General features: G+C 45.2%; 1 protein-coding gene and 1 long non-coding RNA gene across 2 annotated transcripts in view; one reads left to right on the forward strand and one right to left on the reverse strand.

Annotated features, from left to right (window-relative positions):
- LOC123353352 (NADH-cytochrome b5 reductase 3) overlaps nt 1-11,542 on the reverse strand; it is a 30,807-nt gene extending 19,265 nt beyond the window's left edge. The window contains exon 1 of the mRNA XM_044994373.1: nt 11,436-11,542. Coding sequence (XP_044850308.1) covers nt 11,436-11,456 — 21 coding nt within the window. The 5' untranslated portion in view covers nt 11,457-11,542. The remainder of the gene's footprint in view (nt 1-11,435) is intronic.
- On the forward strand, nt 16-15,630 carry LOC123353360. The gene is made up of 3 exons (XR_006574478.1): nt 16-137; nt 3,344-3,490; nt 15,393-15,630. It is a non-coding gene; the product is annotated as an uncharacterized LOC123353360 (long non-coding RNA).
- Nucleotides 15,631-19,314: the final 3,684 nt, after the last annotated feature.

Consider the following 19,314-nt stretch of genomic DNA (forward strand, 5'->3'; position numbering starts at 1 on the left):
ATCGCTGTTTGTTTCAGTGAAGTGATACCATGATGATAATGTCGTGTCAGAAACAACCTATGAGACATAACCTCAGTTTCTGTACGCTTATATTATGAACATACAGAAAAAAGTCCATTCAAAAATACCTCATTGCGGTAAGTATAAACACTGGTTTATAAATAATGTGGCAATTTAGATACATATTTAGTTTGCCTTAGTCTTTTCTAGACTCCTAGCACTCAGATATCACAGCATGGAACAGATTATAGTCATGCTGATAGATTTATTCTGACTCTTGTTTTCATATGTCCAGTTAGTCATTTAGAACAAGCCTTCTCCCTTTGCAGAGGGTCCATGCAAGGGTGGCATAGGCCTCATAGGAGCCCTCTGTGCAGGAACAGATTTTAAACATAGAGCCATATTATATTATTCACTACATGGTCTATTCCCACACAGCAAGTGGGGTTGTGACCGATTCCCCTGGGGTGCCACCTGGTACTGGGGTACCAATGAGCCCTCTGACCCACCAGCCTGGGCTCCCTCTCACACTGTGCTGCTGTGACAAGTTGCAAAGCCCTCCAAGCTTACACTTTCACCAGCATTCACACAGGTAGGGACACACCCAGCTGCAGTTACGTGCAGTTAACCACCAGCCTCAGACCCTAGAGCAGCACCGTCCTGCCCTGGTCAACTCTCTCCCTCAATGTGAAGAGGACCATGCACACTTGTGGTAACCAAGCTGAGATTTGCCCCAGACACCTTAGTCAAACGCACACTGGTTTGGATTAAGACATAAAATAAGTTTATTAACTACAAAAGATAGATTTTTAGTGATTACCTAGCAAATAAAACATGCAAACTAAGCTTAATCAACTACATAGGTCGGATATGAATAGCAAATTCTCACCCTAAATGATGAGACAAACAGGCTGCAGATTCTTAAGAGGCAAGCTGCACTAGCTTACAGTTTGGAATCCCCAGGTGCTCTATTCACGGGCTAAAAATCACTTTAGCCTTGGTACAGCCCAGCTCCTTCCCCCCACCACTGTCCAGTCTTTGTTCCTCAGGTGTTTGTTTCCAGGAGTCTCTTTGGTGCCGGGAGTCAATGAAGAACCACAATGATGTCACACCCCTGCCTTAAATAGCTTTTGCATATGGTGGGAACTCTGTTTCAAAGCTTGGTTCCCACGCCAGTCACTGGAAAAAGACTGATATTCCAAGAGGGAGTCCAGTCCCAGCTGACCTGGTCACATGTCCTTGTAGAGTTACAGCAGCTGTGAGCTCTCCCTGCCTGCAGAGTTGCCAAGTCTCACAAGATAAGGGAAATAGGCTACTTCTAAGGCCTTTCTAATGGGCCCTTCCCAGCCAGCCATCTAGACTGAGAACCTTTTGCCTAGTGGGCACTCCCCAGGTGTAAACACATTTGTAATACAGCTATAAAAATCAATATTCGTAACTTCAGATACAAAAATAATACATGCACACAAATAGGATAATCATATTCAGTAAATCATAACCTTTCCAATGACATCTCACATGACTTACCTTTTATAAAATACATTATGATTATATCATAGTCATATCATAACATCACTGTCACAGGAGTTAACTGGGGTTCTCCTTGCAGAACTTTCTATACTTTCTTCCCCAGAGGATGGGGAGTGAAAGATTTTGCCCCTCCACCAGAAGGGGCAGGGAACTCAATTTTCTTTTTCTTTTGTTTCCCCCTCCCCCAAATGTTACATACTGCATTGGTGCACTACAACTTCCAGAGGGGATTTAAGACAAAACTGGGCATTTTTCACTTTCACTAGCTTATAAAACAAAGTAATCTGATTGGCTGTTTTCAAGTCATAGTGCCATAAATGTGATCGCTATTGAACACTATAGCAACTCGTGTCAAGAAGCTACTGATTCTGCCATAAATGGCTGTTTGTATTAGATCATTTTAAGTTTGTTATGGAAGCCTCTGCTCAAAAAAAAGTAAATGAAGCCAGAATAACTTAAACCCTCTCTTCCCAAAACTCTGCTGTATTGAATTAACATATGAAAGTCTCATGTAGGGGTTTTTGTATTTTGTCCATTAGCATCACAGGAGCTCAGAAACAGGTCCCCCTTCTCCCTCCAACTAATCTCATTTTAATGGTAAATACCGATGTTATGCACGCACACCAGTTTCTAATGGATCTGAAGCTAACAAGACTATTTACACGTCCATGTTTCTGCAGCACCATTAGATGTCAACTCTGAGGGCTTGTCTACACTTACAGTGGCACAGCTGCACGGGTACGGAATTGTAGCACTAAGAGAAGATGCTACATATGCTGATGAGCGAGCTTCTCCCGTTAGCGTAGGTACTTCACCTCCCCAAAAGGCAGTAATAATGTTGATGGGAGAAGCCCTCCGATCAAAACCACACTTCTACACCAGGAGTTCAGTCAATATAACTGTGTTGCTATGGGCTGTAGATTTTCCACAACCTTGAGTGACAGTTATTCTGACATAAATTTATAGTGTAAACCAGGGCTAAGAAGACTGTTTATTAATAATTGCTGATGCAGCAATTGCAGAAAGCTATATATCATGCACAAAAGGTTACTTTTTATGCGTCATGTCTTGGTGACAGAAATGGACAGAATACTGAACAGAAACTTCAGATTACAGAAGATTTTTGAAGCTGACCAAATTTTAGACCTAACATAATGTAGTGCTCTTTAAAGATGCAGTTATTAATTAGCAAAGGAGCAGCTACCAATAATTAAATGAGCATAAGATTGGGAATCAGGAGCCGAGACTCTATTCTTAGCTCTGTCACTGACATGCTGAGTGACCTCGGGCAAGTCACTTCACCTCTCTGTGAGTTTCTCCATCTGTAAAACGGAGCTAAATCCACCCCAACTTTGTGAACAACTTTCAGTCCACATAGGGCAAGTACTGTAAATGCAAAGTATTACTATTATTTATTAAACTGTTATATCACATTTACATCTTCATCTGAAGCACATGACAGCCACCGCTCCTGGAGGCAGGGTGCTGCACTACAGATCTGTCATGGTATGGTAATTTCTACCATTAGTTTTGAGCCACACGACAAATACACTGTCTGCTTCATAAACACAGAATGGAAGGCACTTTGCTATTTATGCTCAGTTAATGCAAGAACCTCACGGGATTCTGCTTCAAAAGAAAAGTAGAGTAGGGTAGTTCAGATACATTCTGATCCAGAAGCTAAAGACCCATTGTCAGCTGATGGGAAAAACACAGGCTGGCTGCTTGCCAAAATAATTATTCACTCTTGATAAGAAAACAGGCCTGAAATATATTAGCAGGACAAACAATGTTCTGTACACTCCTAATACAGGGCTTCAAAACAAGACATAAATCAAGATAGCTCCCTTGGAGTCAAAGGAGCTACACCAACTTACATCAGCTGAGTGAACAGGGGCTGCTAACAGGGAGTTTCGCAAGGGAGTTCTCCAGGTGGAGGAGCAAATACAGCATCCTTGGGGTAAGTGACTGACTGTAGTGTGTTTTTGTTTGTGTTTGGGGGTTACTTGCTATGTGCTGAGCTTGTGTTTGTCAGTCTGGTTGGTTGGTTGGTTGAAGGACCGTGTGCTGTGGCTGGCAGTTGGAGGCCTTGAGCTTCAAAGGAAGGTCTGAAAGCTAGAAGCCTCTGGCAATTGGCTGAGCCTTAATCAGTGAACAGGGGCTGCTAGTTTTGCAAGGGAGTTTGGAAGGGTAGTGGGAAGGGAGCAGGGGCCCCGTGCCGGTTCTGTTTCCCTTTATTCCCCTTAAAACCTATAAACCAAACTACATTCAAAACTTCTTGCTTTAAACAACCCTTTCATTAACTAGGAGAAAATGCAGGCAGAAGCCCAGCAGCAGAGTGGGGGCTATCCTATTTATTGCGCGGAGTGCAGCATGTATGATTACCTGCCCTGTGGGCGGGTGGCGTATGTGTGCAGTCGATGCAAGGAGCTCCTGGCCCTCAGAGACCATGTATGAACTTTGGAGGCCAGGGTGGCGGAACTGGAGGAGCTAAGAGAGGCAGAGAGGTATGTTGATGAGGCTTTCTGGGACACTGTAGAATTGTCCCACCTCCCGTCAGACAAACCCTGCGCTGTTGAGGATGATGAAAGGCCCAAGGAAGCAGAGCAGTCAATGGGAGCAGAGGGAAACCTTCCCATAGTTGGGACCCTCCTTCCAGATGGTGCTGGGGTTGCCTCTTGCACTGAGGTTACCTCTCCGGGGGAGGGAACTCCAGTTGCTAGGAAAAGGCAGGTGTTAGTAATGGGAGATTCGATCATTAGAAACATAGATAGCTGGGTTTGTGATGACTGGGAGAACCGCATGGTGACTTGCCTGCCTTGTGCTAAGGTTGCGGATCTCTAGAGGCATCTAGACAGACTTATGTGTAGTGCTGGGGAGGAGCCAGTGGTCATGGTACATGTAGGTACCAATGACTTAGGGAAGGGTAGAAGAGATGTCCTGGAGGCCAAATTTAGGCTGCTAGGGAAGAGACTGAAATCCAGGACCTCTATGGTGGCATTCTCAGAAATGCTCCCAGTTCCACGCGCAGGGCCAGGTAGGCAGGCAGAGCTTCAGAGTCTCAATGCATGGATGAGACGATGGTGTAGAGAGGAGGGGTTCACGTTCATTAGGAACTGGGGAAACTTCTGGGATGGGAGGAGCCTATACAGGAGAGATGGGCTCCACCTAAACCAAAGTGGAACCAGACTGCTGGCACTAAACATTAAAAAGGTTGTAGAGCAGTTTTTAAACTAGGAGATGGAGGAAAGCTGACCGCTGCAGAGGAGCATGTGGATCGGACAGAGACTTCTCTTAGGGGAGAGTCTGACGATAGGGAATATCCAGGTTATGGTCAGGAGCAGAGGATGGAAGAGGATAATGTAAGGTCAGATGATAAACATTCACATAGAAAAGAATCTGACACATCAGAAAAGGGCAGACAAATAAACAGTGACAAGTCCTTAAAGTGCTTGTACACAAATGCTAGAAGTCTAAATAATAAGATGGGTGAACTAGAGTGCCTTGTGATAAAGGAGGATATTGATATAACAGGCATCACAGAAACCTGGTGGACTGAGAGCAATCAATGGGACACAATCATTCCAGGGTACAAAATATATCGGAAGGACAGAACAGGACGTGCGGGGGGGCAGGGGAGTGGCACTATATGTGAAAGAAAATGTAGAATCAAACGAAGTAACAATCTTAAGTGAATCCACATGTTTCACAGAATCTCTATGGATAGAAATTTCATGCTCTAATAAGAATATAACATTAGGGATCTATTATCGACCACCTGACCAGGACAGTGATAGTGATGATGAAATGCTAAGAGAAATTAGAGAGGCTATCAAAATTAAGAACTCAATAATAGTGGGAGATTTCAATTATCCCCATATTGACTGGGAACATTTCACTTCAGGACGAAATGCAGAGATAAAATTTCTCGACACTTTAAATGACTGCTTCATGGAACAGCTGGTACGGGAACCCACAAGGGGAGAGGCAACTCTGGATTTAATCCTGAGTGGAGCGCAGGAGCTGGTCCAGGAGATAACTATAACAGGACCGCTTGGAAATAGTGACCATAATACAATAGCATTCAACATCCCTGTGGTGGGAAGAACATCTCAACAGCCCAACACTGGCATTTAATTTCAAAAGGGGGAACTATGCAAAAATGAGGAGGTTAAACAAACAGAAATTAAAAGGTACAGTGACTAAAGTGAAATCCCTGCAAGCTGCATGGGTGCTTTTTAAAGACACCATAATAGAGGCCCAACTTCAATGTATACCCCAAATTAAGAAACACAGTATAAAAGAACTAAAAAAGAGCCACCGTGGCTTAACAACCATGTAAAAGAAGCAGTGAAAGATAAAAAGACTTCCTTTAAAAAGTGGAAGTCAAATCCTAGTGAGGCAAATAGAAAGGAGCATAAACACTGCCAAATTAAGTGCAAGAGTGTAATAAGAAAAGCCAAAGAGGAGTTTGAAGAACGGCTAGCCAAAAACTCCAAAGGTAAAATGTTTTTTAAGTACATCAGAAGCAGGAAGCCTGCTAAACAACCAGTGGGGCCCCTTGATGATCAAGATACAAAAGGAGTGCTTAAAGAGGATAAAGTCATTGCGGAGAAACTAAATGGATTCTTCGCTTCAGTCTTCACGGCTGAGGATGTTAGGGAGATTCCCAAACTGAGCCGCTTTTGTAGGTGACAAACCTGAGGAACTGTCATAGATTGAAGTGTCACTAGAGGAGGTTTTGGAATTGATAAACTCAACATTAACAAGTCACCGGGACCAGATGGCATTCACCCAAGAGTTCTGAAAGAACTCAGATGTGAAGTTGCGGAATTATTAACTAAGGTTTGTAACCTGTCCTTTAAATCGGCTTCTGTACCCAATGACTGGAAGTTAGCTAATGTAACACCAATATTTAAAAAGGGCTCTAGAGGTGATCCCGGCAATTACAGACCGGTAAGTCTAACGTCGGTACCGGGCAAATTAGTCGAAACAATAGTTAAGAATAAAATTGTCAGACACACAGGAAAATATAAACTGTTGAGCAATATCAACATGGTTTCTGTAAAGGGAAATCGTGTCTTACTAATCTATTAGAGTTCTTTGAAGGGGTCAACAAACATGTGGACAAGAGGGATCCAGTGGACATAGTGTACTTACATTTCCAGAAAGCCTTTGACAAGGTCCCTCACCAAAGGCTGTTACGTAAATTAAGCTGTCATGTGATAAGAGGGAAGGTCCTTTCATGGATTGAGAACTGGTTAAAAGGCAGGGAACAAAGGGTAGGAATAAATGGTAAATTTTCAGAATGGAGAGGGGTAACTACTGGTGTTCCCCGAGAGTCAGTCCTCGGACCAATCCTATTCAATTTATTCATAAATGATCTGGAGAAAGGGGTAAACAGTGAGGTGGCAAAGTTTGCAGAGGATACTAAATAGCTCAAGATACTTAAGACCGAAGCAGACTGTGAAGAACTTAAAAAAGATCTCACAAATCTAAGTGATTGGGCAACAAAATGCCAGATGAAATTTAATGTGGATAAATGTAAAATAATGCACATTGGAAAAAATAACCCCAACTATACATACAATATGATGGGGGCTAATTTAGCTACAACGAGTCAGGAAAAAGATCTTGCAGTCATTGTGGATAGTTCTCTGTGGATGTCCATGCAGTGTGCAGAGGCAGTCAAAAAAGCAAACAGGATGTTAGGAATCATTAAAAGGGGGATAGAGAATAAGACTGAGACTATATTATTGCCCTTATATAAATCCATGGTACGCCCACATCTCGAATACTGCATACAGATGTGGTCTCCTCATCTCAAAGAAGACATACTGGCACTAGAAAAGGGCAACAAAAATTATTAGGGGTTTGGAGAGGGTCCCATATGAAGAAAGATTAAAGAGGCTAAGACTCTTCAGCGTGGAAAAGAGGAGACTAAGGGGGGATATGATAGAGGTATATAAAATCATGAGTGATGTGGAGAAAGTGGATAAGGAAAAGTTATTTACTTATTCCCATAATACAAGAACTAGGGGTCACCAAATGAAATTAATAGGCATCAGGTTTAAAACAAATAAAAGGAAGTTCTTCTTCACGCAGCGCACAGTCAACTTGTGGAACTCCTTGCCTGAGGAGGTTGTGAAGGCTAGGACTATAACAGCGTTTAAAAGAGAACTGAACAAATTCATGGTGGTTAAGTCCATAAATGGCTATTAGCCAGGATGGGTAAGCAATGGTGTCCCTAGCCTCTGTTTGTCAGAGGATGGAGATGGATGGCAGAGAGAGATCACTTGATCATTACCTGTTAGGTTCACTCCCTCTGGGGCACCTGGCATTGGCCACTGTTGGTAGACAGGATACTGGGCTAGATGGACCTTTGGTCTGACCCGGTACGGCGGTTCATATGTTCTTATGACTGAGAGAAGGCAAGTTCTCTTTCCAAACATTGCTCTGGCAAGTCTTGCTCTCTGGTAGCTAGGATGTGCCTCGTTAGAGATAAATTATTTCAGAACAGGAGGTTTTATAATTGCAATTAAGCACCTTGTTGGGGGAACAAGCATAAATATTTTAGGAAAAGTTCTACTTTTAACAATGGCATTTTACTACTGGACCAGGATCCTCAGCTCCTGCACTGGGGTGTGGTCAGTAGCATACAACGAAATACATTCAGAATTATAGCCTTTAGAGCAGTGGAGGGCAATCTGCAGCCCATCAGGGTAAGCTGATTGTGGGCCGGGAGACATTTTGCTGACATTAATATTGTCCACTGGCCGGGATCAGCGAACCGCAGCCACTGGGAGCTGCGGGGGGGGGCGTGCCTGCAGACGGTCAATGTCAGCAAAATGTCTCACGGCCAGCAATCAGCTTACCCTGGTGGGCTGCAGATTGCCCACCACTGCTTTAGAGAGTACATTTTACAGCCAGGAGTTACTGCCCTACCAGGTTTATCTGGAGGGAGGGCAACACCTGAGAGCAGCGTATCTATCAGGCATATTCTGAGGGAGAAAATACTCTGTCACTGAATTGTAATAAAATGAGAGCAATTAAAAACCTTCCTAGGAGAGTGTCTTACACCATCCAGGATGCTCAGCTGCTATCTCCCCATCCCAGCCTAGACTCATCTTTTAAGAAAGTTTAATTAGCATGGAGGGGTTGGTTGTTTGTGGTTTTGGAGGGGAGGGGTACATTTGGTCATTATGCTTTTATCATTTACCCATCTTCTTTCTCAGCCTTTGTGGTCTAGAAGCAATGGTATCTGAAGTTCTACAGTTTATAACTGCCTCCAGTCTATTCCTGCAGGTCACTCTCCAACACCCACAGTTAGAAATATTTAAGCAGGTGCACTGGAGAAAGGGGGTGGAAATGAGAGGTTAGACAGCTGTTGGAAAAGGGTAATGATGCATGCTAATGACCGTTAACACTTTTCCACACAGACCCATCTCTTAACAAGCCACATAACTGTGCAAAGGTCTCAGCCACAGCTGATAGCTCATGGTATCATTTTTTAAAAATCAGACCATGGCAAGGAAAAAAAACCTGAGAAATAAGCAATATAAATGAACAACAACTTACTTTAAATTATTCCATACACAGAAACTTCATTTTAGCATATATACTACCCCTGTGTACATAATGCACACAAGTAGAATATCACAAGATAATTTCCTTTCCTCCCCCACCCCACCCTTCTAAGTAATCAGTATACAAGTATTAAATATTATCTCTGGAATACATCTGAAATTAACGACATAGATACAGACATCCTTAATGTGCTTGCTTTCAGAATCATAAAGCACTCTGATACAGCAAATATGAGCCAGGATATAAATGCCATCAGAACTTCTTTCCTCCATATCTAGGCCTCTGTACTCAGGCTAAAATGAAGAACCCATTTATGTTCAAGTAAGCCTTCACGAAAAAAAGAGGGAGGCTGCTGTACTGTACATCGAGAGACCATAAGCCAGATTTTCAGTTGATGTAAATGAGCATAGTTCCACTGACAATTTATCGCAGCTGAGAACCTAACCCATAAACAAGTGCTGCTTAAACTGATCTATACTGAGAATCTCAATGAAATGAGTGTTTGGAACCAGGAAGAACTCAATGAGAGACAACCATAACACAGATACTATTAAACTGGATTTTTCCCAGGTTAAAAAGTTGTGAGAAAGTCATGCAACTGCTGACAATTGATGGTATTTAAAAGCCCACTTTTGTCTAATATTTACGTCTGTCAAAACCCTTTCAATAGGAAAATACTTTTAATAAACTTAAATTACTTTAGTTTTCTGCCAGATAGTTTTAAAGTAGAGAATTTATTTAGAAATAAAGTTGACTGTACATTCTTAGATTTAAAGGGCAACTCATTCACTTACAGAATGGTTTAAAGCATTTGTGCCTCCTCTTCTACGGGGCCTTTACTTACTATTCTGAATTACACTTAAATCAGCAGGGATGCAAGCCCTTATCAATGTGTAGTATATTTAATATCAGTCTTTTATAACAACCGCTCCCATCAGAATGGGAAATAGAGCATTAAACTAATAATATCCTCACAGTGCTAGTGCTATATTCTACTTCTAGTTGAACAAGAACTTTGGTTTAAACTTTTAAACCGATTTTTAACAACGAACAGAAGTGTAGTGGTTCAGACATACACACAATCCTGTGCACTGAAATCCAATGTAAGCCAATCTCTTAAGACTCTTTCTTAGCAGCATGGCTTGCCAACCAGCACTCCCTCCCAAGCCTCCCTCCACCAGTTATTTGGCTGTATAATCACTGCATTATAAAAATCAGTTAATTTTGCACTTTCTGGAGCTACACAGCCCAGCGTACAAGCACTGCACCTTACAAAGCATGTGAAAACTGAAAGTGAGGACACTAGATCCTAGCTGAAAAGCAACCAGCCAGCCCCGAATACTAGGCCTCTGCCAGTGTCCTTTTAAAACATAGGATGTGGGTGTGGTAAGGGCTCTTCTTCAGGCACATTCAATTTGTCAGTTTGCAAGGAATTAAAAAAAAAATGTCCTTCTCAAGATTTAAGGTCACTAGCTCTTTCAAAACAGAATGTCTATTGTTATCACACACCCACACTTTTTATTGAAGGTTGGTGAGCGCAGTTGCATTGCTTTGTAACGCACCGTCCGTATTCTGTTTACTGGATAATGGAAGCTTTGAAAAACAGGCAGACCCAAACAAAAAGTAAGTGGCACTATGTCATTTAACACCAGGTTTATATATACCCGCAACGTGTTTAAGAGAGGAACTGGGTGGAGACAAGTTTAGATGCCATAGGCTGGTGACCATCCAGAAAACAGGAATCTGAAATGTTTTTCCACTGACTGTCAACCACGATGAGTCACAAACTCCACCGCACAAGCCTTGGAGCAGCTGATGAGGCCTAGGCTCTAAAAAGGCTTTAAGGTGTTTTCCCCTCTTGGCATTGCTAACGGACCATCGCCAAACCCCTTGTAATCCCCGCCTTTGGCTTTTGCAGACAGCAAACCAACTGCACCCGCTAATCCCGCAGGCAGCAGTTTCCACTCCCCAAGTTATTCTGTTTGCGTTGATGGTCACTAGACCTTGGGAGCGGCCCCCCTCCCTCTAAGTACGGGAACTTGGTGCCACACGCGCGCCCGGAGGGGGGGGGGGGACCTGCACGCAACAAAAGGCTGCACCGTGCAGCTCTGCAAAAGGGAGCGCCAGGGTGGGGCCCTGTTCCCGGGGGAGAAGGGGGAGCAGTGTCAGCTTCAGCAAGAGGCCCTGCCGCCTTGCCGCGCCCCACCGCGGAAGAGGAGCCGGAGCCCTGCCCCAGCCGAAGGGCTCCAGTGCCACCCCCGCGGAGCGCCGGGAACTGGCCCCGCCACCCGCCCGGGCTGGAGCAGGCGGCCCCTTACCCTGCTGAGCTGCGCCCCCATCGCTGCGCCGGGCTCCCTCCCTGCTGCGGCTGCTGCGCTGAGACGATCCCAGACGCCGCCCCGCCCCCCGGCCCAGCGCGCTACAATGTGGCGAGTTCGCGGCGCCTCCAGCGCGCTCCGCCCCGCGCTGTCACCGCCCCGCCCCTCGGGCCGGCCGGCCTCTCCATTGCCGCAGCCCCCTGCCCGTCACGCTGGCTGACAGCTCGCCGGGTTCCCCGCGCGCCCCGCCCCGCCCCTCGGGCCGGCCGGCTTCTCCATTGCCGCAGCCCCCTGCCCGTCACGCTGGCTGACAGCTCGCCGGGTACCCCGCGCGCCCCGCCCCCCCCCGCGCTGTCACCGCCCCGCCCCGCCCCTCGGGCCGGCCTCTCCATTGCCGCAGCCCCCTGCCCGTCACGCTGGCTGACAGCTCGCCGGGTTCCCCGCGCGCCCCGCCCCGCCCCTCGGGCCGGCCTCTCCATTGCCGCAGCCCCCTGCCCGTCACGCTGGCTGACAGCTCGCCGGGTACCCCGCGCGCCCCGCCCCCCCCCCGCGCTGTCACCGCCCCGCCCCGCCCCTCGGGCCGGCCTCTCCATTGCCGCAGCCCCCTGCCCGTCACGCTGGCTGACAGCTCGCCGGGTTCCCCGCGCGCCCCGCCCCGCCCCTCGGGCCGGCCGGCCTCTCCATTGCCGCAGCCCCCTGCCCGTCACGCTGGCTGACAGCTCGCCGGGTTCTCTGCGCGCGCGCGCGCGCGCCGCCCTGGCTGGGAGCCGCTCGCTGCCTGGCTGCGGGGGGCGCGGCTCGGTTCCCACTCGCACCCCGGGGCAGGCGCTGGGGTGTGCCTGTGCCCTAGGGAGACGCGGGGAGGGGGGCGGGTTCAGGCTGCACCGGGCGGGTAACGCGCAAGCCGCGCTGCCCGCCGGGCGGCCGCGCAGTGGGGAGGAAACCTTTAATGCCCCTTCCCTGGAGCTGGGAGCCGCGGTCACAGCGCGTTGGCTGTGCTTGGTTCTCCAGACAGAAAACGCTGTAGGCAGAGTAGGCGGGTGCTCTCATGGTTAGGGCAGCTAGTGCATCCGGGCCTGCCGCCCCATCCACCGGAGCCTTGTTTGGCCTTGGGCAACTCACTTCATCTTTGTATGTCTCGCTGCTCCCATATAAAACGTAGAGAACATCTTACATGCGCAACCTGCCCTTCTCTCCCCCGTGGCCCCGGCTGATTGTTTTGAGGGCAGGTTAATGTCTGGTGCTTTGAGATCAATACGATCGGCGCCATTTCAGATTTTGGTGAGGATGGGGGTGGGGGATCAACTTTAACCGTGATTCCTGGGGCTACTTAGGCACTTGAAAACTCTAGTTTTTTGGCAGATAGCTTAGCAATGGGCTAACAGGTGCCCTGTATCTAATTCCTTTAGAAAAGATAGACAATTAAATAATTATTAGACCCACTCAGTTTTGGCCTTCACAACATCCCCTGGCAAAGAGTTCCACAGGTTGACTATGAAGAAATACTTTTTTTGTTTGTTAGTGTTAAATCTGCTGCCTATTAATTTCATTGGTTGACCCCTAGTTCTTGTGTTATGTGAAGGAGTAAATAACATTTCCTTATTCAATTTTTCCACACCATTCATGATTTTATAGACCTTTATTTTATCCCCCCTTAGTCATCTCTTTTCCAAGCTGAAAAGTCCTAGTCTTTTTAATCTCACCATATATGGAAGGTGTTCTATACGCCAAATCCTTTCTGTTGCCCTTCTCTGTACCTTTTCCAAATCCAATACATCTTTTTTGAGATGGGGTGACCAAATCTGCATGCACTATGCAATATGTTGGCATGCTGTAGATTTATATGGATGCAATATGATATTTTTTTCTTATCTATTCCTTTCCTAATGATTCCCAATATTCTGTTAGCTTTTTTAAATGTCACTGCACATTGAGCAGATGTTTTCAGATAACTATCCACAATGACACCAAGATCTCTTTATTGACAGGTTCAGCTAATTTAGACCCCATCATTTTGTATATATATAGTTGGGATTATATTTTCCCAAATGCATTACTTTGCATTTATCAACACTGAATTTCTTCAGCCATTGTATTGCCCAGTCACCCAGTTTTGTGAAATCCCTGTGTAGCTCTTTGCAGTGTGCTCTGGACTTAACTATCTTGAGTAATTTTGTATCATCTGCAAATTTTACCACTTCACTGCATACCCCTTTTTCCAGATCATTTATGAATATGTTGAACAGTACAGATTCCTGAGAGAACCCACTATTTATTGCTCTCCATTCTCACCTTTTATTCCTACCCTTTGTTTCCTATCTTTTAACTGAAGTGCCTGGCAGTGTGTCCAGGATCATCTAAGGATCCTTAATTTATTTTTATTTATTTAATGTATTTTAATGATAAGCCTTTTATCTTAATCACCCTGCCTCATTGTTTCTGTTTATAATAAATTCCCGTCCCCAAAGGCTGTGCTGCTCCCAGCTGCCGAACTCATCACATATCACACTCAAGTTGTTGCAGTTAAGAGCTCCGGCTGGGGCTAGTGTGAGTAGATCTCCCCTATGAAACTCAGGGCTGGGGCTAGAGCCCTCCCCTGCACCCCCAAATGGCGCCCCTGCATACAATGAAAAGTGCTAGGGAAATGTAACTTTCCGTATGCCCATACTATCTAAGTTCTCAGCTAACATAAAACTGGTTTCAGATTCTCTGCCTTGTCAGGATGACAGGGCTCAGGCCTCTATGTGCATCTCTGAAGTTGCAGGTAGCTGCTGCTCCCTTGAATCATCTGCAAACATTACAGCTTCACAGTCAGTCACTTTATTATATAAATTATCAGCTCCTCAGCACTGTTTCATTAGTAAGAGCAAAGGTGACAAGAAACAAGGTGTGCATTATGGTCCAGAGGACCTCTTATAAAATACATGACTGAGGGTATGTCTACTCTGCAAGCACATGGTGTGATTGCAGCTTATGTAGACGTACTGGAGCTAGCTTTAATTAGTTAGCTCGGGTACTGGAGCAGTGAAGATGCATCCGTGCACATTTCTGTGTGAGCTAGCTGCACAAATAATTACCCAGGCGCACTTTGTACAGCTCATGGTGAAGTGTGCACTGGCTCAGCTTCACTACTCCTGTACAGAGCTGGACGGGAAAGGGAGGGATGGGGGAAAGGTTAAGGGCAAACCAAATCTGAAATTGTTGGTGAATCAAAAAAGTCCCTTTCAGGTCTGTTCCAGAACAGGCATTTGAATGTAGGTCTCCCACATCCCAGCTTAACCACTGAGCTAAAGGTGATAAAAGTGGGAGGGGGTAGGAAGGACAGCAGCATTACAGCTACCACGTCTAGCCATTTGATAAATAGCCAGAATTAATCATGTCAAATTTGTGACTAGTTTTTATTTGACTGTAACCACGTTTTTCTTTGAATAACCTACTAATCTGAAGAAATCCACCTAGCTCTACTCCAGGCCTCGACCTAGATAGATTAAAGCTAGCTTGTGTATAGCTACATGAATGTAGTGCAGGCAGACCCTGAGTCAAATAAAAATGTTAAAAAATTCTTATGAAATCATATAAGCATGATCTCCTTTCTAAAGTGCTTTGATATCTGTGCTACCATGGCATCACTACTATTGGTACCCAATCAACTACATTAAAGCCATCTAGGTATGCCTACGTGTGTTGCAATCATACTTCCTGATTGCAGGGTAGACATATCCAAAAATAAAGGGAGCACAACATTGACTTAAGGCCATCTTTCCCACTTAAGTGCAGAAATAGAGCACCTGAGAATCAGGGCCCTAATTTATTTCAGGTATCAGAGGGGTAGCCATGTTAGTCTTGCTCTGTAAAAGCAGCAAAGTCCTGTGGCACCTTATAGACTGCATGCATCTGATGATGTGAGTATTCACCCACGAAAGCTTATGCTCCAATATATCTGTTAATTTATTGCAGGTGATCCACTAGAGAATAAGAACCTGATGGGGGACCTATACCAAAGGTTGATCCATAAAGTAGCCATAGGGCCTAAAAATGCTGTCTTGGAAGGAAAACAGCAAGAAGTGAATGAGCTACAGAGCTGGGAATTGAAAGGATGGTAACCAGTGATTACTGTGCTAATAAGCGATGGTCACATAAACACCACCCTATACCGGAAACCCACTGACCGCTATACTTACCTACATGCCTCCAGCTTCCATCCAGGACACACCACACGATCCATTGTCTACAGCCAAGCTCTAAGATACAACCGTATTTGCTCCAATCCCTCAGACAGAGATAAACACCTACAAGATCTCTATCAAGCATTCTTAAAACTACAATACCCACCTGCTGAAGTGAAAAAACAGATTGACAGAGCCAGAAGAGTACCCAGAAGCCACCTACTACAGGACAGGCCCAACAAAGAAAGTAACAGAACGCCACTAGCTATCACCTACAGCCCCCAACTAAAACCTCTCCAGCGCATCATCAAAGATCTACAACCTATCCTTAAAGATGATCCCTCACTCTCATAGAATTTGGGAGACAGGCCAGTCCTCGCTTACAGACAGCCTCCCAACCTGAAGCAAATACTCACCAGCAACTGCACACCATACAACATAAACACTAACCCAGGAACCTATCTTTGCAACAAAGCCTGATGCCAGATCTGTCCACATATCTATTTAAGTGACACCATCATAGGACCTAATCACATCAGCCACGTCATCAGGGGCTCGTTCACCTGCACATCTACCAACGTAATATATGCCATCATGTGCCAGCAATGCCCCTCTGCCATGTACATTGGCCAAACCGGACAGTCTATACGCAAAAGAATAAATGGACACAAATCTGACATCAGGAATCATAACATTCAAAAACCAGTGGGAGAACACTTCAACCTCTCTAACCACTCAGTGACAGACTTGAAGGTGGCAATTTTGCAACAAAAAAACTTCAAAAACAGACTCCAAAGAGAGACTGCTGAACTCGAATTAATATGCAAATTAGATACAATTAACTTAGGGTGAAACAGAGACTGGGAATGGTTGGGTCATTACACTAATTGAATCTATTTCCCTATGTTAAGTTCTCCTCACACCTTCTATGGGTCATCTCAATTATCACTTCAAAGGTTTTTTTTGTCCTGCTGATGATAGCTCATCTCAAATGATTAGACTCTTCCAGTTGGTATGCATACTTCCACCTTTTCATGTTCTCTGTATGTATAAATATCTCCTGTCTGTGTGTTCCATTCTGTGCATCTGAAGAAGTGGGCTGTAGCCCACAAAAGCTTATGGTGAAATAAATTTGTTAGTCTTTAAGGTGCCACAAGTACTCCTGTTCTTTTTAGTGATTTTAAGGTGACCTGCTCAGGCAAAAGTTATTTGGATTATGTTCTTTTTGTTTCTTTGTGATGTATTTTTTAAAAGCCTAACGTTTTTTGGTTTTGTTTTAATAAATTTTCCTGTATGTTTTGAACTTCAGGTTCAATCTAGGTTGGATGATTGTAGCGTGATTGTAGGATTCACTGATGAAAAACGTAAAAGATAAGCTATTGAAGGGGTTTCTGTTTAAAAACCTTTGGTTTTGATGTAAAAAAAAAAGGGCAAAGCTCAATTAAAAAAATATTTTGCAGGTCACTGTTGAGGGTGGACATTGCCAAAAGAGAGCACGAGGTGTTCCTCTCCATTTATTTCCTGGGACAACCCTGCCCCTAGTCCCACTTCCTGGCCAGGGTGAAAATAATGTTGGGAAGGCATTCGTGAGCTGTCTCACTTGGGTCTTTTGCTCTGGGTCAGAGGTGGATGCTTGGGGTCCCAGCTCTGGCCCAGGGGGATATGAAGCCCACCTGCTCCTTCCAGGGTTTCCGACCTTCTTCTTCTTCTTGGGTTGTCTGATTTCAGATTTAACTGGGTCCTACCTGACAGATTGTACGGTCCTTGGCATTTACAGTCCTTGGACTTGGCACTTGGGAGAAGCAGAAGTATCTAATCTCTAAGTTTAAATGTGCTTTCCTGTGGAGGAGACTGCAGGACCCCCAGCATCCTTTGTCCAGGCTTGGCTGGCCTTCGAGAGGCGACCAGGCTGAGGCACTGCAGTTTGCTGGGCCCCAAAGGAGGCTGCTGTTTCTGGAACTGGGTGTGATACACTGTACTTCAAAGTAGCACCCCGTGACCCCACTTATTCATCATTTGTATATGGTTGTGATATTTCATACAAAGCATGCCATGTAAGATACCATATGAAAGGTCATGATATGCTGAAACTCATTGTTCTGTCAAAATATGTATATCGTTAGTGTGTATGAATTTTTGAGATTTTGCAATATGGTTGTTGTTGAAATATGTTGTGAGTTTGGGAGACGCCCACTGCTAGTTCTCCAATGACAACAAAGTGACATCCAAACAGGCATTAAGCAACCATCACGAGCCATTGACCAGCAGGGGAATTGTAAATAAGAGATTTACAATTCTGTAAGAAACAGCTGCATCAGCACCACACAATGGGGATTGCTCAACTCTGGGACTCAGCAAGGCCCACAGGACGCGTCTGGGCCATTAAGTTCTCTGGGACATGAACTAAGAGTATAAAATAAGGGACAGTGGGATCATGAGACCCCATGAAGGCAACAAGATCACTGGGAAGACACAGACTTTGAACTGAGGAGATTGGTCTCAGACTCAGAAGGAACTTCAGCCTGTGTATTAAGAACTATAACATACCTGCAACATCCAGTGGGAGTGAAAAAACTGTTTGATTCAACTCTTGCTTAATCTGAAAGTTTAGGGTTTAGAACACGTGTTTACATAAGAAAATAAAATATAACTATCTATGACCTTTCTGCCTATCACTTATAATCACTTAAAAACTTTCTATAGTTAATAAACTTGTTTTAATATTTTATCCTTACCAGTGAATTTGTCTAAAGTGTTTGGGGATCTGTTCAGATTACACAGGTTGGTGTATGTCCACTATCCTTTGAGAAAGTGGCAAACTAATTAATGAGCCTGCATTGTTTAAGAGAAGGTCTTGAGCAGTATAAGATGGTACATTCTGGGGTGCAAGGCTCGGGGGATTTGCTAGTGTCTCCCTTTGTATAGTTCATGAGTGGCTTGCAGAGCATTCATGCAACTTAGCTGGCTGTGTTTCTGCATTTTGGTGGCTGAGTGATAACAGCACCTGGAGGGGTTTGCAGCTTGTCACTAGCAAAGCATTGTGAGAGACAGCCCAGGCTGGATCGTTAAGGGGGCACAACAGTCCCACAGTTCTAGGTTGTACACTGGGGATCCCATCACACCGGGGCATCAGGTCATTGATTCCCCAGACAGATTCTCATTGGGGCTGCTGTTGCATCCAGCCCTTAGTCTCAGCTTGTGCTGATCCAATCAGATAAGGTGCTTCCAGGATGGCTCACTGAACTGCTGTTGTCACTTGCTCAGACATCACCAGGAAAACCTCTGAGTCATCCTCAGGGCCCATTTTCATGAGGTTTCACTGACATGACCGTGGCTGGCCAGGCCTACAGCCCCTGGAGACGAAATTCCAGTAAGCCCCTGAGGCTACAGCAGGGCCATTACCTGTTGGACCTATCATTGCTGCTGTGCCCCTAAGTCCCGGATCTGCTGTTGCTGCTGGGCAGCCAGTTGCCACAGGAGCTACTGTTGCTATTGCTGAATCTTGGTCATCCACTTTAGAAGGCATCCCAGATCCATGCTGTCACCATCTTACCAACTCATGATCTTAGGCCGAGGGTGTTCAACAGTCTGAGTCAGTCTCCAGGGATGGGAAGCTCATGTCCACATTCTCTACCACATTGTCACTGGGTTTCTGATGCCAGGTAGGGTTACCACCTTTGAAATGCAAAAAAGCCCACCGCAAACCCAATCAC

The sequence above is a fragment of the Mauremys mutica genome, chromosome 1 (assembly GCF_020497125.1).
Source record: "Mauremys mutica isolate MM-2020 ecotype Southern chromosome 1, ASM2049712v1, whole genome shotgun sequence".
Classification (NCBI taxonomy): Eukaryota; Metazoa; Chordata; order Testudines; family Geoemydidae; genus Mauremys; species Mauremys mutica.